Source organism: Thalassophryne amazonica, chromosome 4 (assembly GCF_902500255.1).
Source record: "Thalassophryne amazonica chromosome 4, fThaAma1.1, whole genome shotgun sequence".
Lineage (NCBI taxonomy): Eukaryota > Metazoa > Chordata > Actinopteri > Batrachoidiformes > Batrachoididae > Thalassophryne > Thalassophryne amazonica.
Window position 1 is genome coordinate 12,152,439 of NC_047106.1, and position 26,338 is coordinate 12,178,776.

The following is a 26,338-nucleotide window of genomic DNA, read 5'->3' on the forward strand; positions in this document are numbered from 1 at the left end:
ACTCAGCTTCTCAAGTGCTGCATTCAAGGTATTCACTGATTCCACCATGATATTGGCATAATCCACATAGTCAAAGTCAGCAACAGCACTCATGTTCACTGAGGAAAAAATCCAATTTTGTCCCTGCTTGGTGCAGCACCCAAAATACTTGTGTACTGGCTCGCTACGGTGTCCAGCAACTCCTTTGGGATCCCATGAATTTTCAGTCGGTTCCACAGCATGCTCAACTGATTCAAACTTTTGCTTTGTGAACAACAACTTAGGTTGCAAGGACGCACTGCAGATATTCACACTTGCATTCAGTGAGTACTTCTAAAGCTGGGATGGTTGACCTCTTCAACCAGACTGCTCTGATCACTGAGCAACAAGTAACTGTGACTGAATCTGTTCAAATAATCTTCGCAAGCACTTTTCCCAGGATAGAGAGCAGCGTAATACCCCTGAAGTTGTTGCAGTTCCAGTTCCGTTGCAGAGAGGGAACATACCTCAGTGGCATTAATATTGTATGCAAACAAAACTGGCAGCATTTTAAGAGGCTGGACACCAAATGTCAACCCGGTTTCCTTTCATCTCGGTCTGGCTGAATTCAAGTTCTCAGAGCTGGTACAATGATAATAATAATAATAATAATAATGTGTTCGGCGAGATTTAAGTTTTTGTGTCCAACACCATCATCATTTTTTCAACGTATATTTTTTTCTTTTTCCAGTGTTCAAAACAAATCAAATCTTTCTGCTTGACATTGACGTCTCTATGTTGTTAATATTTATTATGAAAATGCAGCTGAGATCCAACGGTTAGTTCATTAAAATGGGGCTGTAATCTCACCTGGAACATCTGCTTGACCTTCCTGCGCGGCAGATTGACGTTCAGCTTGTGGAGCAGTTGATAAATCTCATCGATATTCAATAGACCGTCTCCATTCTTATCAGCCTCCTCAAACGTCTGCTTCATCCACGTTTCACACACCAGTTAAGGAAAATGAGGTGTGTGCATCAGTTACAAAACATTTAACCACATTATTTCTTTTACTTTACTGTGTTAGTTTTTTATTATTTCTTGTGCTTTCACCTCTATGCCTGTCGAAGTGTGATTTCACAAAAAATGCCACATACTAAATTAAGAACAAGATCAAATATAAAGAAGTTCATAATTAAGAGTTTGTGATTAATTCATTTCATCCACTAGGGTGCAGTATTTTTGCTGTTTATGCTGTCAGTCTATCTGGTCTGCTGAGAAGCACCCATACGTTGCTGCGAGTAATAAACTGAGGGTTGTCAGTAATACTGATAAAAGTACTCACCCTCTGAGCTTTTGCATGTCTTTTATTGTCGCTGTGCAATAGTAGCCACTAAACCTCACTCCCCAACTGCTGAAAGGATTCTCTGGTCACAAAGCACAGGTCCTTGCGGTTTAGCCTTCTAGTCAGAGAATCCGCCTCCCACAGCGGAGATCGTGAGTTCACGTCCTGAGGGGAGCGAGTAAGGAGGAGGTAAAAATGCAACACAGAGCAAACCGCTACATGTATGTGGCCTTGATGTCTATTTACTTATTCATTCCTGTGGATGTCTCTGTGACATCAGACACAGTGGAAATATCTTCCTTTAGAGTTTTTGTTTGTTTTTAGTGCTAAATTTGCCTCAAGTGTGTTAAAAAAATGTAACCTTTACCACGGCTTTTTGAAGAAACCATACGCGGTGTGCCAGGAAGCTAGCTTCGAAAGCTTTGACAAGTGAACAAGCTAGCTCCTTTGTTTCAGTTGTTTGACTTGATATTCAAAATGTAGTTGCAGAAATAAAAATTAAATATTTTACAACTTTAACCCTCTGGGGTCCGTGGGCATTTTTTGGACAGTTCACTCGCCTGGCATAAATGTTTTATTATTGCTGTTAACAGCTCTCCCTGCATCCCACAATCAAGTTTTATGTCTCTTTTTTTCAGGACAACCTGTGCTTTCAGAATATATATGCTTTTGTTGTGTTTTATAAGTGTAATAAAGGTTTACAATCAAAAATAAGAAAGAAAAAAAGTAAAGCAGAAAATAATTTTCCACACACATTTATTCAAAACACACAGCAAACTATAATAAACAACTGTTTTGACACTTTATAAAGGTACTTTGAGGTCTTGTGTGAAAGACTGTACAACAAAAAGGTTCAAACAATAAACACAAATACACATTTTGAACAATATATACAAAATGATCTATGCATTTTTTTTTTTGTCTTCATGGTAAAAGCAACAGAATTATCCAGTAACATTCACATGCAAACTAGTGGAGCAATCCTGATAGTTACACACTCTGTTTGAGCACGTGAGATTATCATCAGAGGCTCTCCGTCTGCTTTCACTGATCGCTGTGCGTAATGGTGCCCAATAGTATGTACTCATTGGAGCACCCATGGGGCTATTCAAACGGGTCAACTAGTAACATATGACTCCTGAAAATGATCTTTGGATTTTCAAGTGAGGTAAATCTGCCCTACGATTGGATTTTGGAAAACCATGTGACGGTGAACCAATTTCAATTGGACACTCACATTGCGCACGTCATTACACAGCTTTTATGAGGAGTACAAAGATTTCCAATGGCTGGCTCAAAAGTCCGCGGAGTTACCTTTTCAGCAAAAAAAAAAAAAAAAAGTAAGTTTCTATCTCATATCATTAAAAAGTTATTTATAATTTAGTAAAGCTTGGTCTTAGCCATCGTATACGATGGCGTCGGCCCCAGAGGGTTATCACATTGTGAATATTAGTTGTTTTTTTGGAGGGGTAATAGGTGAATTTATCGCCTCTTGATTTTGTCTCTACAGAGTTCCGTACACTTATTTCACACTACTGAATGATGAAAAATTAGACAAAAATAGCCTGTCGTGGCTGCTGTGATCTCGGTAATGAAGTGCATTTCTCTGTGTTGACCACTAAGTGGCGGCTCGTGTATATTACGGACACAGTCCATGTGCTATGTGGAAATGAAGCGTTAAACAACTCAGGGGATGAATATAGGAACATTTTAAAATTCAGAATTCTCTCCCTGCTATATCTCTTGGAAATCACTTATATAAATCTTTCAAGCTACAGTGTGTGTGTCATTTAGTGTTGAGATTGCACGTTGTTATTATTATACTTTATTAGCTTCCTGACTTTCTCCACTATGAAGCTGTCAGTGGTTAAGCATTGAAATCACAAATCACCAAATCACAACAAAGTTGCCTCAAGGTGCTTCACACAAGTAAGGTCTAACCTTACCAACCTCCAGAGCAAGCACACAGGCGACAGTGGTAAGGATAAACTCCTTCTGATGATTTGAGGAAGAAACCTCAAGCAGACCAGACTCAAAGGGGTGACCCTCTGCCTGGCATTGAGATACATGACGGTTTAAGTGTATGCATTCAGAAATCACTACTTTGACATTTTGAGTTGGTGTCCAGCAGGGATAGCAGTCGTTTACGGTGGAGCAACAACCTACCAGTTTTTGCTCCGACCTGGTTAATTCATCCTCTCGACCCGACTCTGTGCTAATCATGGCATGAGCTGCAGGCATGACTGTTCAACAAGAATTCAACAGCTCATTGCACCAGACATTCTCTGATTAAAGGATATTGATCGTGTGTACGCTGCCGTTTTGCCAGCGAATCTTCATCACTGATCCCTGCCATCAGGTAGCTCAGGCCAGTTATCCAGGTTCGAGCTTCATCTGTGCTGGATGTCACCAGGTCGAGAGACTCCATGTGATTTCCATGGTACACTGTGAAACAGCAGGCCGGATCGAAGCTGCCCTCTGTCTGCCGGTGGAAGATGTCCGACTGTCCGCCCTCCGTTACCTTGTACAATGAATCAATGGTGACTGACATTCAGGGGGAGAAGGAAAAAAGTGTTTGTGAGGAATTATTCAGGAAAGATTGCAAAATACACCAAAAATCAGAATCAGAATCGCCTTTATTGTCATTGGAATTTGCATTACAACGAGATTTAAGTGCAACTCCAAAAAGGTGCTTTCCGTGGTGCGAGTAATTTTTAGCCAATATAAAAGATAGTGAAATTTAATGGTAAATTATTCAGAGTATATGTACAACTAATATAAACATAAGGTAAAATAAAATAAAATAAAATGTGGACCAAGTAAAATGTAAAATGAGAATTATATACAAAAAAACATAAAAATTGCACATGGTTTACAAGCACCTTATTTCTGTCTCATCAGCTTTGCAATGGAGATTATGATTTGTTTTATGAATATAAATACGATGACATAAACACCCAGAGTGTTTACAGTGTTTACCTTTGCTCTAACCTTAAAATAAGAAATAAAAAACATCTGAACATGGAACTATATTTTCCAAAGAAGCACTCAGCCAGCAATTTATCCACGTTAAGTAGGAAATCACCAAAGCTGTCTTGACTGGCAAATGTGTGACCCCAGCGCAGAAAATAGACCACATTACTTAAGTCCAGTTATTTATTTTATAGACACGGGAAACAATCTAGGATCATGCACATGTGCACCAGTCATTAACAGAGGTGATGTCAGGTTTTTCTAGTTTGTTACTTCTGGAATATCAATCAATCAATCAATCAATTTTTTTTATATAGCGCCAAATCACAACAAACAGTTGCCCCAAGGCGCTTTATATTGTAAGGCAAGGCCATACAATAATTATGTAAAACCCCAACGGTCAAAACGACCCCCTGTGAGCAAGCACTTGGCTACAGTGGGAAGGAAAAACTCCCTTTTAACAGGAAGAAACCTCCAGCAGAACCAGGCTCAGGGAGGGGCAGTCTTCTGCTGGGACTGGTTGGGGCTGAGGGAGAGAACCAGGAAAAAGACATGCTGTGGAGGGGAGCAGAGATCAATCACTAATGATTAAATGCAGAGTGGTGCATACAGAGCAAAAAGAGAAAGAAACAGTGCATCATGGGAACCCCCCAGCAGTCTACGTCTATAGCAGCATAACTAAGGGATGGTTCAGGGTCACCTGATCCAGCCCTAACTATAAGCTTTAGCAAAAAGGAAAGTTTTAAGCCTAATCTTAAAAGTAGAGAGGGTGTCTGTCTCCCTGATCTGAATTGGGAGCTGGTTCCACAGGAGAGGAGCCTGAAAGCTGAAGGCTCTGCCTCCCATTCTACTCTTACAAACCCTAGGAACTACAAGTAATAGAACAAATCATCTCTGTGGGTTAACTTTTGTGATATTGCCACATTTGTAAAACTAACTGCATAAAAATATGAAAATATTATGAGAACTGATACAATGTTATGGCATTTGGCCTGATTTTTGGTGAAGATTTTGGTGAAGATAAAGAAAGAAGGCCTTATTTCATTTTTCAGTGTGTGGAAAATGTTGTGAATTTGCACGTTTTATTTGGATTTGTGCAAAAATCAGTTTTATCAAACGTTTTAATCGGGTTTGCAATATTTTGGGCTCATTTTTGTTCCACAGAGGGGAAACATTCCAGACACATCCAAGTAGGGCCATTTTGTTGTTTATCATTCAGTAATTTCTTAATTTCACTGAAGTAAATATTGTAAACTAAATAAAAATGGTTACGTGGAGCTTTGGGAAAATGTAAAGTGAACACTGGTGAAATTAATTTCAGAAAACCAACATTCACAAATCAGCTAAATTAAGAGTCCTTTCTCATGGACCCAAAGCCGAAAGCTGGAATTTTCTACTCGGAAACTGTGGCGTCCCACTTTCAATGGACCAGAGCAGAGATTATAAAACTAAAGTTTTATCCTTTGGGTAAATTCAGTGACACTGTGGTGTGTTTGTCTTCATCATGTCGACAGAGAGGATCTAAGCAGATTACACTCAGCATATCTTATTCTGAAGGGGAAGATCACTACAAATACACAAAACACGAGCACATACAGAGAAGCTGCAAATTACTTGTTATTTAACAGAAACGAGCTCCGACACAAAGAAAACTAGCGTAGGACTCCGTAACGGGTCAGACCTCACTGCACTTCTGCACCAGCTCGAGTTTTACACACGTATGCGTTTGTTTGCAGTGGGACAAAGGTCATTTTCGTTCAGCAGTCTGACGGCATGAAGAAAGACGCCCCTCCGTTCTCCCTGGGCTACACGATAACGCCCACCTGATGGCGGAAGAGGAAACAGCCTGTTGTTGGCTGATGCACAAAATGTCCTTGTATTTGGTAAAACTATTTGATCTTTTTGCAACTGTTTCACTGATAAAACCAATCAGCATGATGGAACACTGTTTTATTGCGTGACACTACACTACATACATAAACACACACTATAAGATTTTTACATAACAACCATGAACGCCCCATGGACAGACAGCCACCTATTATCACCTCACTTTGCAGCCACCTCACACAGACACCGATTCAAGCCAGGTTAAGGACCGCCCATATGGGGTGGCTTATGGCCCGGTCACACGGCACTTAACAAAGGGCAACGAAGCCTTAACGGAACAAGAAATCTGGACTTTCGCTGGCATCGCTTAACCTTCACTCAGCTTCGTTCCTGTAGCTGGCGCTTCCTCAGGATTTTTAAACTGTCAAAAAATTTAAACGAAGGGCATCAAAGACCTCAATTCATCAGTATTTCATTTTGCTGTCGTTCTTGACATATTTTTAATCATTTGCTTAGTTTTTGTAACATTAGTGTTTAGTTTGACTTCGTTTGACCAGCTCAATGTTTTCACACAGTGCAGAAACCGGTTTGTGAGCGCTGCTGACGCTGCGTTCATGTACCATCGGAAATTACAGGGCAAACTCAGCCTGTTTGCATGGATTTGTTTTTATCTGGGTGGGGGGGTCAGCTTCACTGGGCTCAGGCACCTTATATAGGCCAGAATTAATCTTTTGTGTGGATACAATTAATTATTTTGCCACAAGCAACTGCTGAATTTGAAACAACAAAAAGTTATGTAATTTCAGATGGTACATGAACGCAGCGGCAGCTGCAGCTCCTGTGTCCACCTATTGTTTTTTATGAAATATAACAATATGAGTGTAGGAATGACAATCCAGCCCTTATGTACATGTGGCAACAGGTAGATAATTCAAATGAAGAAAGTCAAAGTCTAAGGTGAATGTCAAGGTCTTTGTAGCCGTTCACCCTCTCCACCCAGGCTCTCCACCTGAAGTCCATTATGAGCTCCTTAGCTTTGCTGACATTCAGCTCAAGATTTCTCTCTTTACACCAGTCCAGTTGACTTCAAACTGGTCGTCAGTCTCATTGTTTTTGAGCCTCGGCTGCGTGTAAACTACAATGGACAAGTCATCGACCCTCACCTGCTTCATGCTACAATCTCTGGGGTCCAGCACCAGCGTCTCCTTTCCATTTAAAGCCCCACATGCAGAATCCGATCAACTAATCACCTACTTGAATATAAAGGTTTCATCTTCACATCTGAACCAGTTGATGTCACGTTTATGATCAAAACAGCCCACCAGTGATTTCAGAAGTTCCATCAGAGACCTGATCAACCTACATAGGACTTACTTCTTTTTTACTTCTTTCTCATGAAGGGGCACAACTCATGCATGGACAGAAATACGCAAAAAAATGACCTCTTATTGGCGCAACAACATGCAGTCTTTGATGCACCTCAAAAGAAACAGATTGGTTCAGATATTAAAGAGCAACAAATCGATGGAGAATTTGAGAAGACTGGTACTACTTGCACTGCCTTCCCCCACCCCCACTGGTGATGTATAAGTATAAAGGTGAACGGTCGTGTAGCCAACATACAAGCACCAAAGTAACAGCCAGCCGTAATCAGACGTGTGTGTCAGAATATTTGCTTGATGCACACCGACATTCCACATATGACTAGTTGCACACATCTGTAACATCACACGGTCTCTTTGTGATTGATTATGATCAAGCTCAATCAATAGACGACAATGGACAGGTTTATAACCCCTGCAAAACATCGGTACGTTACTGAGCTTCCAACCATTCACATTCCACTAGGTCTTGCAGTTTGTGTGTGTGTGTTTGTGTGTGTGTGTGTGTGTGTGTGTGTTCACACTCACTCTTAGCCTTCTCGCTCTTGCGTGAAGGCTTCCAGCGGATGCAGGAGCGATGCTCGTCCAGGTAGAAGAGCCTCACCAGCCCTTTGGATCCCGTCTTCAACTTTACCATCTGAGTCCCAGACTGCATCACACTCATGCATCGCTCCACTGCACATGAAAACACACGCACGCGTGGGGGGTCAGTGAAGTAATAAAATAAGACACAAAGGGAACAGGTGTCCAGATTTGTCTTAACACAGGAAGGAGTAAAAGCAAAGTGTCACAGAGTCAAACAATTAACTGAGCCTCGAGCAGCTGATGTGGCTCAGAGTCCACAGAGCAACAAAGATGCCAGTGTGCCGAGACACAGGCTGCTTTTCTGTCAGACCTACTGAAAGCAACTGACGGAGAGGAAGAGAGAACGCTCATCAGGACTGGAGGAATAAAAGCCCCTGTATACCTCAAAGTAATACTTAATTCACCAGTATACCTCGTACCAATACAGCGAATCATCGGTATTTCTCGAAGAAAGACTAAATTGATCAGTGCACCTCGTACCAACACAGCGAATCATCGGTATTTGTCAAGTTAGATATTATCATTACTGTGCTTACAATAGTAGAACATTCAAACAAAACAGATATTTTAGAACTTTTGATATTTATTGCACCTCAACTGTCCATCAAATAAATCTAAAATTAAATTATGTTTGTTCACATGTACATTCTTACCTTTTATCTATTGCGTAAGTGAGCAAAGCAATGAATGTGTGTGATCGGTGATCCAGAAATGCTGAATCACACTTCACAAACAGAATTTTCAGTTTTGCAATTGCCTTTTTTTACAACTGAAAAAAATAACATTTTTAATAAATGTGTGAAAAGTAAATGACACTTTTTTGCAGCAGCCAGCAGCCGCAGGCGCCCTTCTGCTGGGGGAGGGCTGAACTCCTCACAGCGGTCTAACTTGCCATGCCATAGGTATTAAAGGCACTGCGCTGCGGTGGTTTGAATCATATTTATCTAATAGATTACAATTTGTTCATGTAAATGGGGAATCTTCTTCACAGACTAAGGTTAATTAGGGAGTTCCACAAGGTTCTGTGCTAGGACCAATTTTATTCACTTTATACATGTTTCCCTTAGGCAGTATTATTAGACGGCATTGCTTAAATTTTCATTGTTACGCAGATGATACCCAGCTTTATCTATCCATGAAGCCAGAGGACACACACCAATTAGCTAAACTGCAGGATTGTCTTACAGACATAAAAACATGGATGACCTCTAATTTCCTGCTTTTAAACTCAGATAAAACTGAAGTTATTGTACTTGGCCCCACAAATCTTAGAAACATGGTGTCTAACCAGATCCTTACTCTGGATGGCATTACCCTGACCTGTAGTAATACTGTGAGAAATCTTGGAGTCATTTTTGATCAGGATATGTCATTCAATGCGCATATTAAACAAATATGTAGGACTGCTTTTTTGCATTTGCGCAATATCTCTAAAATTAGAAAGGTCTTGTCTCAGAGTGATGCTGAAAAACTAATTCATGCATTTATTTCCTCTAGGCTGGACTATTGTAATTCATTATTATCAGGTTGTCCTAAAAGTTCCCTGAAAAGCCTTCAGTTAATTCAAAATGCTGCATATCTCACCCATATTGGCCTCTCTTCATTGGCTTCCTGTTAATTCTAGAATAGAATTTAAAATTCTTCTTCTTACTTATAAGGTTTTGAATAATCAGGTCCCATCTTATCTTAGGGACCTCATAGTACCATATCACCCCAATAGAGCGCTTCGCTCTCAGACTACAGGCTTACTTGTAGTTCCTAGGGTTTGTAAGAGTAGAATGGGAGGCAGAGCCTTCAGCTTTCAGGCTCCTCTCCTGTGGAACCAGCTCCCAATGTTGTGTGGGCCGCTGAAGAGGAGGTACTGCTGGCCCACCACCACCAGAGGGCGCCCTGCCTGGAGTGCGGGCTCCAGGCACCAGAGGGCGCTGCCACCTTATGGGAGCAGCCTGGGTGACAGCTGTCACCCATCACTGGACACAGCTGTTCCACTCAGCACGGAGGTATATCAGTAGGACGGCGTCTCCACCTCAGTGCCGAGATATCGCCTTAAGATAAAGGTAACGTTCTCTGCTGTACTTCGTACATTATTATATTGTCTTTCTTGTTGAGCATTGCAGGACAGCTGTTTACAAGAAGCCGTAGCTTCAGGAGACTGGGCCAGGGGTGGGCCACATTGCCACCCACACACCCACATTGCCACACGACTCCCAGTCACAATCCTGTATGAGGATTCAACCCTGAAGGCCCCAGCACTGGTGGACACGGGCTCTGAAGGGAATCTGCTAGACAGCAGATGGGCCAGGGAGATAGGGCTCCCTCTGGTGGCTCTTACCTCGCCTGTACAGGTTCGGGCACTAGATGGCTCCCTACTCCCACCGATCACACATAAGACACCTCCAGTAACTCTGGTGGTGTCAGGTAACCACCGGGAGGTGATCGAGTTCTTTGTGACTCAGGCCACCTCCCGTGTGGTTCTGGGTTTTCCCTGGATGCTAAAGCACAATCCCCGGATCGATTGGCCGTCTGGGGTAGTGGTACAGTGGAGCGAGACCTGCCATCGGGAGTGTCTAGGTTCCTCGGTTCCTCCCGGCTCCCACGCTAAGGAGGAGGTCCGAGTCCCTTCCAATCTGAAAGCGGTGCCGGCGGAGTACCATGACCTCGCTGACGTGTTCAGCAAGGATCTGGCTCTCACGCTTCCTCCCCACCGCCCGTATGATTGTGCCATTGATTTGGTTCCAGGCAGTGAGTTCCCGTCCAGTAGGCTGTACAACCTCTCACGGCCGGAACGCGAATCAATGGAGACCTACATCCGGGACTCATTAGCTGCCGGGTTGATCCGGAATTCCACCTCCCCGATGGGTGCTGGTTTCTTTTTTGTGGGTAAAAAAGATGGCGGGCTTCGTCCATGCATTGATTACAGGGGGTTGAACGAAATCACGGTTCGCAACCGATACCCGTTGCCCTTGTTGGATTCAGTGTTCACCCCCTTGCATGGAGCCAAAATCTTCACCAAGCTTGATCTTAGGAATGCGTATCATTTGGTTCGGATCCGGAAGGGAGACGAATGGAAGACGGCATTTAACACTCCGTTAGGTCATTTCGAGTACCTGGTCATGCCGTTCGGTCTCACTAATGCTCCCGCGACTTTCCAAGCATTGGTAAACGATGTCTTGCGGGACTTCCTGCACCGGTTCGTCTTCGTGTATCTAGACGATATACTCATCTTTTCCCCGGATCCTGAGACTCATGTCCGGCATGTCCGTCAGGTCCTACAGCGGTTGTTGGAGAACCGCCTGTTTGTGAAGGGCGAGAAGTGTGAGTTCCACCGCACTTCTTTGTCCTTCTTGGGGTTTATCATCTCCTCTAACTCCGTCGCCCCTGATCCGGCCAAGGTTGCGGCGGTGAGAGATTGGCCCCAACCCACAAGCCGTAGGAAGCTGCAACAGTTCCTCGGCTTTGCTAATTTCTACAGGAGGTTCATTAAGGGCTACAGTCAGGTAGTTAGCCCCCTGACAGCCCTGACCTCACCAAAAATCCCCTTCACCTGGTCGGATCGGTGCGAAGCCGCGTTCAAGGAGTTGAAACGGCGCTTTTCGTCTGCACCAGTTCTGGTGCAGCCCGATCCTAGCCGCCAGTTAGTGGTTGAAGTGGATGCCTCGGACTCAGGGATAGGAGCGGTGCTCTCCCAGAGCGGGAAGACCGATAAGGTCCTTCACCCGTGTGCCTATTTTTCCCGCAGGTTGACCCCCGCTGAACGGAACTATGACGTCGGCAATCGGGAACTCCTTGCTGTGAAAGAGGCCCTCGAAGAGTGGAGACATCTGTTGGAGGGAACAGCCGTGCCATTCACGGTTTTCACTGACCATCGGAACCTGGAGTACATCAGGACCGCCAAGCGGCTGAACCCCAGGCAAGCCCGCTGGTCACTGTTCTTTGGCCGTTTTGACTTCCGGATTACCTACTGTCCCGGGACCAAGAATCAAAGATCGGATGCATTGTCCCGGGTACACGAAGACGAAGTCAAAACGGAACCGTCGGATCCCCCGGATCCCATCATCCCGGAGTCCGCTATCGTGGCCGCCCTCACCTGGGACGTGGAGAAGACCGTCCGGGAGGCCCTGACCCGTGACCCGGACCCCGGAACCGGACCAAAGAACAGACTCTACGTCCCACCGGAAGCCAGAGCTGCAGTACTGGACTTCTGTCACGGTTCTAAGCTCTCCTGTCACCCTGGGGTGCAAAGGACCGTGGCAGTCGTCCGGCAGCGCTTCTGGTGGGCGTCCTTGGAGGCCGACGTCCGGGACTACGTCCAGGCCTGTACCACCTGCGCCAGGGGCAAGGCCAACCACCAAAAGACCTCAGGGTTGCTACAGCCGCTGCCCGTCCCACATCGCCCCTGGTCCCACATCGGCCTGGACTTTGTCACAGGCCTCCCGCCGTCCCAGGGAAACACCGTCGTCTTCACGGTAGTGGACCGTTTCTCCAAGGCGGCCCACTTCGTGGCCCTCCCGAAGCTACCAACGGCCCAGGAGACCGCGGACCTCTTGGTCCACCACGTCGTCCGTCTGCATGGGATACCATCAGACATCGTCTCCGATCGCGGTCCCCAGTTCACTTCGCACGTCTGGAGGAGCTTCTGCCGGGAACTGGGGGCCACGGTCAGCCTCTCGTCCGGGTACCACCCCCAGACCAACGGGCAGGCAGAGCGGGCAAATCAGGAACTGGAGCAGACACTACGCTGTGTGACAGCCGCGCACCCAACGGCCTGGAGTACCCACCTGGCCTGGATCGAGTACGCCCACAACAGTCAAGTGTCGTCAGCCACCGGCCTCTCCCCTTTTGAGGTGTGCTTGGGGTATCAGCCCCCCCTGTTTCCGGTGGTTGAGGGAGAGGTCGGTGTGCCCTCGGTCCAGGCCCACCTACGGAAGTGCCGTCGGGTGTGGCGTGCCGCCCGCTCTGCTTTATTGAAGGCCCGGACGAGGGCGAAGAAACATGCATACCGGCGGCGGGCCCCAGCCCCCAAGTATCGTCCTGGGCAGGAGGTATGGTTGCCCACCAAGGACATTCCTCTGCAGGTGGACTCCCCAAAACTCCAGGAACGATACATCGGACCTTTCAAAATCCTCAAAGTCATCAACCCCGCCGCAGTGAGGCTCCAGCTTCCGGCCTCGCTGCGGATCCATCCAGTATTTCATGTTTCCCGGATAAAACCCCATCACACCTCACCCCTCTGCACCCCGGGTCTGGCACCACCTCCTGCCCGGATCATCGACGGGGAACCGGCTTGGACTGTGCGCCGGCTCCTCGACGTCCGTCGGATGGGCCGGGGTTTTCAGTACCTGGTGGACTGGGAGGGGTACGGTCCCGAGGAGCGCTCCTGGGTGAAGAAGGGCTTCATCCTGGACCCGGCCCTCCTGGCCGACTTCTATCGTCGCCATCCGGACAAGCCCGGTCGTGCGCCAGGAGGCGCCCGTTGAGGGGGGGGTCCTGTTGTGTGGGCCGCTGAAGAGGAGGTACTGCTGGCCCACCACCACCAGAGGGCGCCCTGCCTGGAGTGCGGGCTCCAGGCACCAGAGGGCGCTGCCACCTTATGGGAGCAGCCTGGGTGACAGCTGTCACCCATCACTGGACACAGCTGTTCCACTCAGCACGGAGGTATATCAGTAGGACGGCGTCTCCACCTCAGTGCCGAGATATCGCCTTAAGATAAAGGTAACGTTCTCTGCTGTACTTCGTACATTATTATATTGTCTTTCTTGTTGAGCATTGCAGGACAGCTGTTTACAAGAAGCCGTAGCTTCAGATAAGTACTCACCTTCCTGCAGCATTGTGACGTGAGGTGGAGACGACTACTCCCCTCCTCTGTGTTACTGGGTGCAGCCGCACCCACACCTGTGTGTCTACTGTTTTCTTGCCAGCAGTACCGGATCCGACGAGCGGAGGCAGTGGCCACCTGGGAATTCGGGCGGTTCCAGTACTTCCAGGGTTCGGTGGCAGAGGAAACCCGGGTGGTTCCGGTTCGACTTGGACGGACGTCTCCTACCTTCGAGCCTGCCCACACGACACCAGTGGAATTCGGCTTACCTCCACATTGTCAATTGTTGTATTAGTTGTGCACGTTTCACAACAGTAAAACCTTGTTAGTCACCTTCTCCATTGTCCGTTCATTTGCGCCCCCTGTTGTGGGTCCGTGTTCCTACACTTTCACAACACCCAATTCAGATCAGGGAGACAGACATCGTCTCTACTTTTAAGATTAGGCTTAAAACTTTCCTTTTTGCTAAAGCTTATAGTTAGGGCTGGATCAGGTGACCCTGAGCCATCCCTTAGTTATGCTGCTATAGACTTAGACTGCTGGGGGGTTCCCATGATGCACTGAGTGTTTCTTTCTCTTTTTGCTCTGTATGCACCACTCTGCATTTAATCATTAGTGATAGATCTCTGCTCCCCTCCACAGCATGTCTTTTTCCTGGTTCTCTCCCTCAGCTCCAACCAGTCCCAACAGAAGACTGCCCCTCCCTGAGCCTGGTTCTGCTGGAGGTTTCTTCCTGTTAAAAGGGAGTTTTTCCTTCCCACTGTTGCCAAGTGCTTGCTCACAGGGGGTCGTTTTGACCGTTGGGGTTTTTCCGTAATTATTGTATGGCCTTGCCTTACAATATAAGGCGCCTTGGGGCAACTGTTTGTTGTGATTTGGCGCTATATAAATAAAATTGATTTGATTTGATTTGATTTAACTGTTGCAAAACACACAACAGACAGAAACTAACATGTATGATTTTAGGGTTTACAAAAGTTAGTTAAAAAGTTAGTGGAACTAAATTTAGCGGAAGCTAATTGGTCCGCTGATGGTTTTCAAAGTTAGCTGAAAAGCTTATCTGCTAACAAAAAAGTTAGCTTTGCTAATGAATGTTTATGAGTTCAATGGTATGAATATTTCATGAGGTGAAAGCTGGAATGTTCCATCCAACAGGTCTTGTTGAATGGAACATTCCAGCTTTCACCAGACACCTCCGTCCAGAGACCTTCTGACTCCACAAGTTCTTCCTAGGCGTCTCCTCATCTCAAAGGCTGAGAACCTTTTGACCACGTTTTTCTTTTAGGTAGAGCAGCGCAGTGGCTCAGTGGTCAGCACTGTTGCTTCACAGCAAGAAGGTCTGAGGTTCAATTCCACCCATCCCTAGTTCATTTCTGTGTACTTTGCATGTTCTCCCTGTGTCTGTGTGGATTTCCTTTGGGCACGCTGGTCTCCTCACATCATCTCGTGGAATGTGATTGGATTAGTTCTCAGCCTAATGGACTGCAAAGGTCACATTTTAAAACACCATCCCGCAGCTGCATTCGACTTCATGTACAGTGTGAGAGATTAGTGATGTGCACACGTGAAATTAGGTCTTATGTAAAACCCACTCCAAGCCAAATCTGACTGAGAGACAAATAAAAATAGAACAGCTGACTCTACGGGGGGGGTGATGAATGCTGCCGCATGCAGAATTAGTGACCGTAGAGCACAGATCGGGTGATTTGACTGAAGTCACTGTCCTCAGAAAATTGTCGGTCTTTGTGTACTAAAAATGATGGCGGGAGCCTGAATTTAGCTGCCCAGTTAAAAATTTTCCAAGGAGAAGGCTGGGGGGCATACTCCTGGAGCCCCCCCAACACAACCCCCCTCCCCCCCGCCCGCCTTCACCTGCAGGTAAATCTGCCCCTGCTAATACGTCATTATTCTCTAACTACAAATTTTGTTCATGTAGAAACCAAACTGTCTGCAGCTTTATGACAAAATAAAGCATTGCTCCGAGTGCCACGCCTCACTCTGCAGTGTTGTTGCAGGGTACTGATAAAAAGGGACAGGTGGACAAAGCGTTATGAAGCTTTTCAATCTGACTGTGCTGAAAAAAAAAGATTTCACTCTTTGAAGTAAATAAGCCAGAGACAGCACAGTGACATCTGGTGGTGAGCAGAAATTATAGCAGCAGGAGATTCTTGCAAATGTCCACTACCGCCTGGAAGCTTGTTCTCTGAGGAACTGGACTCGCTTGTAAACAGAAACAGATTGAGGCGTTCCTGCTGACAACCATCAAAGAATCAACAGATGGCACTGAGCGGTGCTAACGCCCCCGTCAGCGCTAACGCTCCCGTCAGCGCTCACGTGTTCTTCTTCTTATTGACTGACAGGTTGTGCCACCGTCATGAGGAGATGGTTATCGTTGTGGATAAATTTGTCCTGGAGTGCTCGAGTCAAACTTGAGAGAAGCTCCAAATGTGTTTTGGACCCATGTGATATTTTAGTTTGGATCACAATGGAATCTTGTCTCAGAATTCATATAGGCATCAGAAATCTAAGATGTGGCACTCACTGTCACTGCTGCAGACCTGAATGTGGTTTTACTGTCACATCCAGGATGTGATGCACTTTAGTGATGGACACCCTGCAGTAACTGCTCCCCACGGACTTGTATGAGTTCCACGGACCTGCACCACTGGTCATATTTGACTATTTTATTTTCATTTATTTTTTGGTAAGTGACTAATTGTGCACCATTACATGATACACAGCAGGTCAAATCTGACGGCATGTGGGGGTGTCACACATCGCCACATCAACCATACTGTTGGAATATGCCTTATTTTGTTATCACTTAAATGTCTAAAGGAATTATTTTCTTTAAACTGAAGTAGAAGTAACACTGTTTTCCATACGCACTGTTCAGATACATAAGATATCTGAGATCCTTGTCTCGCTTAGTCAGAGCAACAACAAGAAGTCTCTCATGGCGTGATTAATGCAAAGTGTCTGTTTTTCAATACAGTGTTCAGATACGTGGGATATCTGGGTTTTTTTTTTTTTTTGTTTAGTCAGAACAAGTAGAAAAATAAGCTGTTGCCACTAGAGCCTGACCGATATATCGCCCGGCCGATATAAGCCCTTTTCAAAGTATTCACTATCGGCCGAAATTTTGCTGATAGAATGCCGATAATTTCTCATAAACAGAACAGTTACTGAAATAATGTTTGTCGGCAATGTAAAATGTCCTTGCACCGTTTGTCCAGTAGATGGAGCTCTGACTCCATTCAACTGAGAGCTGCTTACACCCCTGCTTAAACGTGTTCATCACCGACCCCCGTAGTTCGCTGTCACACTGCACTGACAAAAGCATACAGGTAAGTTTATAAGGATGTTGTTTGTAATAACTTTGCGATTACATTCACCCCACATTTCTCCCGTTTCAGTTCAACTCAGTTTGATTAACTCAGTTTATGTAGTAATGTGTCAAATGTGCTTCATTGCGTCGGTCACGCTTTTTATTAAGCCCACGTTGTGTAGACCTTATTTCTAGCATGAAAACTTTTGATTACTGCTAAGAGGTTGAAACATTCAGATTCACTATCGGCTGAGTTATCGGCTATCGGCAAATCAGCCGATTTATCGATTATCTGCATTTTTTCATCCAAATATCGTTATTGGCATCGGCCTCAAAAAACTCCATATCGATCGGGCTCTAGTTGCCACACATTCACACGTGGTATTTGTCATCTTATTTTGCTGATGTTGACACTTAACTAAAGCTTGAAACTGTCCTTGTTCCCGGGAGAGACTGTGCTGATCGTTTCTGCTTTGTAACCATGGTGACGACATCCTTGTTTGCTTGAATGAATAAAAAGCAAGGTATAGTGTTATTCAGGAGAGAGAGGGAAGGAGAGAAGGAATGAATGAATGTTGCTCGAGCGGTATACTCTCTCTCTCTCTCTCCTCGCAAAACAACACTCTGCTCACGAGCAAAAGAGAAACAGTGACTTCTGGTGTGTTTCTTTGATATCAGGTTGTCTGTGATTTCTATTACAGGGTGAACCTGACACATACAACAGGACTGTCTTGAATCCTGGATGGCACCCACCCTAGTCCCAAAAGTATCAATGCACTATATTTTCCTGATAAAAAAATTGCCTCTAAAAGAAGGCTTTTATACTTTTATATACTGGAGAATATGTGGAGCTCACTTTGTAACACCGTGTTTTACTGTGGGCAAGTTTAACAAGAGACATGAATTCTGTAGAGCACATGTACACACCACAGCATGTGTTGACATAAGGACTTTAAAATTCCAAAACTTTGCAACATGGACAAATGAATGTGCAATGGAAAACATACTGGATGTTATTTAGGGCAGGTTCATATGGATTGCTGACCCACAGTGTTGGAAACATTACAACAAAAATGTGAATATGTTTATCAGCTCTTTAATTTGAGATTTTTCTACACTGTTATAGTGAAATTTTATTATTGACTGCATTCTTTTATTATTGAAGTTTATTTTTTTTGTAGTGTGTTGATTCCTGGGAATCTGTATATAGGTCACACCAGAGTTTAAGTCACATCAGCTCACATACTACTAAAAAACTGCAACTTATATTCTGGTAATTACCATCGCTGCGACAGGTAGGTGAAACGTGGGCATGTCCTTAGCCTTCTCCCGCTGCTGGGTTCCTCAAAACCAAGATGCCTGTGCTGGATCATGCCCAAAGAAACAACATGGCCAAAATATCGTAGCTGATGTTACCTCGCGGTACGCTTGAGGGTCTCTCTAAGTAATCATTTTGACTGACATTCCAGCAACATCCGGTCATCGCCGGTGTCTTGTTCACATCCAAGTGTCACAAGAAGAAAGACAGGAAGCACCAAGAGCATGAAGACCTGAACTTTCATCCTCCAGCATCCTCAGCATCATCAAATACTTTGTCTAGAGACCTTCTGACTCTATATGTTCTTCCCAGGAACCTCTCATTCTGAAATGCTGAGGACCAACCTAAGTGAGTGCAAGTTCAACACCTTCACCACAAACAAATACATTTCTGATAGAAGTCCAGAAAGTCATTGAAAGCCCGAAATTTATTCTTGATCCAAGATGATCCAATTACTCGCTCCTGCGTTTCCTGCTTTAAGGACGGCCCACAACTCCTGAGAGTGCGGCGCGCTCCCAGCCCCCATTGACAGGCTGACACCCCGCTGGAACAACCAGATCATTTCCAACGTGAAAGCTTTGTTGATCCGGGACCTCATTTGACTTTCACAAAAAGGCAGAAGATGTGGACATCAGCACTTTTTCGGTACATTCCACCGTTACAGAAGTTTTTTTCATGGAAAGAAAAGTGGAGGGATGCGCCACGGAGCTGTTCATTACGTGGGACAAAACCACCTCGGTGTTGGTCTCACGGGACAGCTTTCAGGTGGATTTCAGATGGATTCCGGTTGCTTTCCAGTCGTGTGAATATCTGATTGTGATTGTGCATGAGCTGGACATGCCAGAACATGTCCCGTGAGGCTTCACATGACATTGCTTTGCGCTGAGCGGCTGCACCGCGACGCGCGGTGGAGCCGCTTCTCTTTCCATGACAAAAACTCCTGTAACAGTGAAATGTGCCGTTCATTTTTAAACTGGACGCTGTCTTGATCTGGTATGTCATCTGACTAGCACAGGAATTGTGAAAAGACGTGGACATCAGCACTTTTTCGGCACATTAAGACAGACGAGCGGAGGAGTTCCGTGCGTCGTGGTGCAGCCGCTCAGCGCAAAGCAACGCTGTGATGAAGCCTCACAGGACATGTTCTGGCATGTCTAGCTCATGCACAATCACAATCGTATATTCACACGACTGGAAAGCAACCGGAATCCACCTGGAATCCACCTGAAATCCACCTGAAAGCCGTCCTGTGAGACCAACACAGAGGTGGTTTTGTCCCGCGTCATGAAGCTGATGTCCACATCTTCTGCCTTTTTGTGAAAGTCAGACGAGGTCCCGGATCAACAAAGCTTTCACGTTGGAAATGATCTGGTTGTTCCAGCGGGGTGTCAGCCTGTCAATGGGGGCTGGGAGCGCGCCGCGCTCTCAGGAGTTGTGGGCCGTCCTTAAAGCAGCAGTAACACTCTGTAATCTGTTTAATTCCCATAAAATCATCCCTGAAAGCCATATTAATTTTTCGAACGGTGTCCACCTGGAGGTCTCTCACAGTTTCTGGAAAAAAATTGATGCAGCAAAGCTCCAAATCGTTCAGACATTTATTCGCAATAAAAAATAGACAAGAGGGGTAGACCACACCTCACTCAAGGCCTGCTCACAGGGAAATGACGCAACCGACAGGCATGAAAAAACTCACGCATGCGCACGAGGGTTCAAGCTTGTCTGACGCAATCACACGTGATTCAAATCCATATGGTTTTTTAAAAAAATAATAAGGTTGGATACTTTTCTAATAGACCTCGTATATATATATATATATATATATATATATATATATATATATATATATATATATATATATATATATATATATATATATATATATATATATATATGGTCTATTCCAGACTACTGGAGAGGAGAATTCGACCGATGGTCGAACCTCGGATTCAGGAGGAGCAGTGTGGTTTTCGTCCTGGTCGCAGCACACTGGACCAGCTCTACACGCTCCATCGGGTGCTTGACGGTTCATGGGAGTTTGCCCAACCAGTCCACATGTGTTTTGTGGATCTGGAGAAGGCATTCAACCGTGTCCCTCAGCGCACCCTGTGGGGAGTGCTCCGGGAGTACGGGGTCCGGGGTCCTTTGCTAAGGGCTATCCGGTCACTGTACAGCCGCAGCAGGAGCTTGGTTCGCATTGCCGGTAGTAAGTCAAACCTGTTTCCAGTGCACGTTGGCCTCCGCCAGGGCTGCCCTTTGTCACTGGTTCTGTTTGTTATTTTTATGGACAAAATTTCTAGGCGCAGCCAGGGTGTAAAGGGGGTCTGGTTTGGGAACCACAGAATCTCGTCTCTGCTGTTTGCGGACGATGTGGTTCTGTTGGCTTCATCAAATCAGGACCTTCAGTGTGCACTGGGGTGGTTTGCAGCCGAGTGTGAAGCATCCAGGATGAAAATCAGCACCTCCAAATCTGAGGCCATGGTTCTCAACCGGAAAAAGGTGCTTTGCCCTCTTCAGGTCGGTGGAGTGTCCTTGCCTCAAGTGGAGGAGTTTAAGTATCTCGGGGATTGTTCACGAGTGAGGGACGGATGGAGCGTGAGATCGATAGACGGATCGGTGCAGCATCTGCAGTGATGCGGTCGCTGTATCGGACCGTTGTGGTGAAGAGAAAGCTGAGTAGGGGGGCAAAGCTCTCGATTTACCGATCGATCTACGTTCCGATCCTCACCTATGGTCATGAGATTTGGCTCATGACCGAAAGAACGAGATCGCGAGTACAAGCGGCCGAGCGCAGGCTGGCTGGGCGCTCCCTTAGAGATAGGGTGAGGAGCTCGGTCACTCGGGAGGAGCTCGGAGTCGAGCCGCTGCTCCTCCACGTCGAAAGGAGTCAGTTGAGGTGGCTCGAGCATCTTTTCCGCATGCCCCCTGGACGCCTCGCTGGAGAGGTGTTCCGGGCACATCCCACTGGCAGGAGGCCCCGGGGAAGACCCAGGACACGCTGGAGGGACTACATCTCTCGGCTGGCTTGGGAACGCCTTGGGGTTCCCCCGGAGGAGCTGGAGGAGGTGTGTGTGGATCGGGAGGTCTGGGCGGCTTTGCTTGAGCTGCTGCTCCCGCGACCTGACTCCGGATAAAGCGGAAGAAAATGGATGGATGGATGGATATATATATATATATACATATATATATATATATATATATATATATATATATATATATATATATATATATACAATCATGAGGCATCAGTGCACAGAGCTGCAGCAAATACAAAAACTGATCACCAAATGACCTAAAAAATAATGGGACACTGCAGGAATTCTGGAAAAGTTATTATTCAGAAAGAAGAGAAATAGGCCACGCCTAAATTATTTATCACAGGATCTTTTCAGAAAGCTACAATTTCAGTGACCGCAAAATTCAGACTGCTGTCAAAAAAATGTAGCCACACGACGAAAATGGTCCAGATTTTATATTTTTTTATCTTATAATTTTAAAGAAACATAGTCAAGAAATAACTGAGATAGATTTTGAAATAAAATCAATCAACTCAATCAACTTTTTTTTTATATAGCGCCAAATCACAACAAACAGTTGCCCCAAGGCGCTCCACATTGTAAGGCAAGGCCATACAACAATTATGAAAAACCCCAACGGTCAAAACGACCCCCTATGAGCAAGCACTTGGCTACAGTGGGAAGGAAAAACTCCATTTAAACAAGAAGAAACCTCCAGCAGAACCAGGCTCAGGGAGGGGCAGTCTTCTGCTGAGGCTGGTTGGGGCTGAGGGAAAGAACCAGGAAAAAGACATTCTGTGGAGGGGAGCAGAGATCGATCACTAATGATTAAATGCAGAGTGATGCATACGGAGCAAAAAGAGAAAGAAACAGTGCATCATGGGAACCCCCCCACAGTCTACGTCTAAAGCAGCATAACCAAGGGATGGTCCAGGGTCACCTGATCCAGCCCTAACTATAAGCCTTAGCGAAAAGGAAAGTTTTAAGCCTAATCTTAAAAGTAGAGAGGGTATCTGTCTCCCTGATCTGAATTGGGAGCTGGTTCCACAGGAGAGGAGCCTGAAAGCTGAAGGCTCTGCCTCCCATTCTACTCTTACAAACCCTAGGAACTACAAGTAAGCCTGCAGTCTGAGAGCGAAGCGCTCTAATGGGGTAATATGGTACTACGAGGTCCCTAAGATAAGATGGGACCTGATTATTCAAAACCTTATAAGTAAGAAGAAGAATTTTAAATTCTATTCTAGAACCAACAGGAAGCCAATGAAGAGAGGCCAACACGGGTGAGATATGCTCTCTCCTGCTAGTCCCCGTCAGTACTCTAGCTGCAGCATTCTGAACCAACTGAAGGCTTTTTAGGGAACTTTTAGGACAACCTGATAATAATGAATTACAATAGTCCAGCCTAGAGGAAATAAATGCATGAATTAGTTTTTCAGCATCACTCTGAGACAAGACCTTTCTGATTTTAGAGATATTGCGTAAATGCAAAAAGGCAGTCCTACATATTTGTTTAATATGCGCTTTGAATGACATATCCTGATCAAAAATGACTCCAAGATTTCTCACAGTAATACTAGAGGTCAGGGAAATGCCATCCAGAGTAAAGATCTGGTTAGACACCATGCTTCTAAGATTTGTGGGGCCAAGTACAATAACTTCAGTTTTATCTGAGTTTAAAAGCAGGAAATTAGAGGTCATCCATGTCTTTATGTCTGCAAGACAATCCTGCACTCCAGCCAATTGGTGTGTATCCTCTGGCTTCATGGATAGATAAAGCTGGGTATCATCTGCGTAACAATGAAAATTTAAGCAATACCGTCTAATAATACTGCCCAAGGGAAGCATGTATAAAGTGAATAAAATTGGTCCTAGCACAGAACCTTGTGGAACTCCATAATTAACTTTAGTCTGTGAAGAAGATTCCCCATTAACATGAACAAACTGTAATCTATTAGACAAATATGATTCAAACCACCGCAGCGCAGTGCCTTTAATACCTATGACATGCTCTAATCTCTGTAATAAAATTTTATGGTCAACAGTATCAAAAGCAGCACTGAGGTCCAACAGAACAAGCACAGAGATAAGTCCACTGTCCGAAGCCATAAGAAGATCATTTGTAACCTTCACTAATGCTGTTTCTGTACTATGATGAATTCTAAAACCTGACTGAAACTCTTCAAATAGACCATTCCTCTGCAAGTGATCAGTTAGCTGTTTTACAACTACCCTCTCAAGAATCTTTGAGAGAAAAGGAAGGTTGGAGATTGGCCTATAATTAGCTAAGATAGCTGGGTCAAGTGATGGCTTTTTAAGTAATGGTTTAATTACTGCCACCTTAAAAGCCTGTGGTACATAACCAACTAACAAAGATAGATTGATCATATTTAAGATTGAAGCATTAAATAATGGTAGGACTTCCTTGAGCAGCCTGGCAGGAATGGGGTCTAATAAACATGTTGATGGTTTGGATGAAGTAACTAATGAAAATAACTCAGACAGAACAATCGGAGAGAAAGAGTCTAACCAAATACCGGCATCACTGAAAGCAGCCAAAGATAACGATACATCTTTGGGATGGTTATGAGTAATTTTTTCTCTAATAGTCAAAATTTTGTTAGCAAAGAAAGTCATGAAGTCATTACTAGTTAAAGTTAATGGAATACTCAGCTCAATAGAGCTCTGACTCTTTGTCAGCCTGGCTACAGTGCTGAAAAGAAACCTGGGGTTGTTCTTATTTTCTTCAATTAGTGATGAGTAGAAAGATGTCCTAGCTTTACGGAGGGCTTTTTTATAGAGCAACAAACTCTTTTTCCAGGCTAAGTGAAGATCTTCTAAATTAGTGAGACGCCATTTCCTCTCCAACTTACGGGTTATCTGCTTTAAGCTACGAGTTTGTGAGTTATACCACGGAGTCAGACACTTCTGATTTAAAGCTCTCTTTTTCAGAGGAGCTACAGCATCCAAAGTTGTCTTCAATGAGGATGTAAAACTATTGACGAGATACTCTAACTCCCTTACAGAGTTTAGGTAGCTACTCTGCTCTGTGTTGGTATATGACATTAGAGAACATAAAGAAGGAATCATATCCTTAAACCTAGTTACAGCGCTTTCTGAAAGACTTCTAGTGTAATGAAACTTATTCCCCACTGCAGGGTAGTCCATCAGGGTAAATGTAAATGTTATTAAAAAATGATCAGACAGAAGGGCGTTTTCAGGGAATACTGTTAAGTCTTCTATTTCCATACCATAAGTCAGAACAAGATCTAAGATATGATTAAAGTGGTGGGTGGACTCATTTACTTTTTGAGCAAAGCCAATAGAGTCTAATAATAGATTAAATGCAGTGTTGAGACTGTCATTCGCAGCATCTGTGTGGATGTTAAAATCGCCCACTATAATTATCTTATCTGAGCTAAGCACTAAGTCAGACAAAAGGTCTGAAAATTCACAGAGAAACTCACAGTAACGACCAGGTGGACGATAGATAATAACAAATAAAACTGGTTTTTGGGACTTCCAATTTGGATGGACAAGACTAAGAGACAAGCTTTCAAATGAATTAAAGCTCTGTCTAGGTTTTTGATTAATTAATAAGCTGGAATGGAAGATTGCTGCTAATCCTCCGCCACGGCCCGTGCTACGAGCATTCTGACAGTTAGTGTGACTCGGGGGTGTTGACTCATTTAAACTAACATATTCATCCTGCCGTAACCAGGTTTCTGTTAGGCAGAATAAATCAATACGTTGATCAATTATTATATCATTTACCAACAGGGACTTAGAAGAGAGAGACCTAATGTTTAATAGACCACATTTAACTGTTTTAGTCTGTGGTGCAGTTGAAGGTGCTATATTATTTTTTCTTTTTGAATTTTTATGCTTAAATAGATTTTTGCTGGTTATTGGTAGTCTGGGAGCAGGCACCGTCTCTACGGGGATGGGGTAATGAGGGGATGGCAGGGGGAGAGAAGCTGCAGAGAGGTGTATAAGACCACAGCTCTGCCTCCTGGTCCCAACGCTGGACAGTCACAGTTTGGAGGATCCAAGAAAATTGGCCAGATTTCTAGAAATGAGAGCTGCTCCCTCTAAAGTGGGATGGATGCCGTCTCTCCTAACAAGACCAGGTTTTCCCCAGAAGCTTTGCCAATTATCTATGAAGCCCACCTCATTTTTTGGACACCACTCAGACAGCCAGCAATTCAAGGAGAACATGCGGCTAAACATGTCACTCCCGGTCTGATTGGGGAGGGGCCCAGAGAAAACAACAGAGTCCGACATTGTTTTTGCAAAGTTACACACCGATTTAATATTAATTTTAGTGACCTCCGATTGGCGTAACCGAGTGTCATTACTGCCGACGTGAATTACAATCTTACCAAATTTACGCTTAGCCTTAGCCAGCAATTTCAAATGTCCTTCGATGTCGCCTGCTCTGGCCCCCGGAAGACAATTGACAATGGTTGCTGGTGTCGCTAACTTCACATTTCTCAAAACAGAGTCGCCAATAACCAGAGTTTGATCCTCGGCGAGTGTATCGTCGAGTGGGGAAAAACGGTTAGAGATGTGAACGGGTTGACGGTGTACACGGGGCTTCTGTTTAGGGCTATGCTTCCTCCTCACAGTCACCCAGTCAGCCTGCTTTCCCGACTGCCCGGGATCTGCCAGGGGGAACTAACGGCGGCTAAGCTACCTTGGTCCGCACCGACTACAGGGGCCTGGCTAGCTGTAGAATTTTCCACGGTGCGGAGCCGAGTCTCCAATTCGCCCAGCCTGGCCTCCAAAGCTAC

At 44.9% G+C, this 26,338-nt stretch overlaps 1 protein-coding gene across 5 annotated transcripts in view; it reads right to left on the reverse strand.

Annotated features, from left to right (window-relative positions):
- Positions 1 to 26,338, reverse strand: part of LOC117509407 (1-phosphatidylinositol 4,5-bisphosphate phosphodiesterase eta-1-like) — a 277,298-nt gene that overhangs the window by 159,180 nt on the left and 91,780 nt on the right. For all 5 annotated transcript variants that reach the window (XM_034169076.1, XM_034169077.1, XM_034169078.1 and 2 more), the window contains 3 exons: positions 8,017 to 8,163; positions 3,604 to 3,847; positions 829 to 958 (listed from right to left, as the gene is read on the reverse strand). In XM_034169076.1, coding sequence (XP_034024967.1) covers positions 829 to 958; positions 3,604 to 3,847; positions 8,017 to 8,163 — 521 coding nt within the window. The remainder of the gene's footprint in view (positions 1 to 828; positions 959 to 3,603; positions 3,848 to 8,016; positions 8,164 to 26,338) is intronic.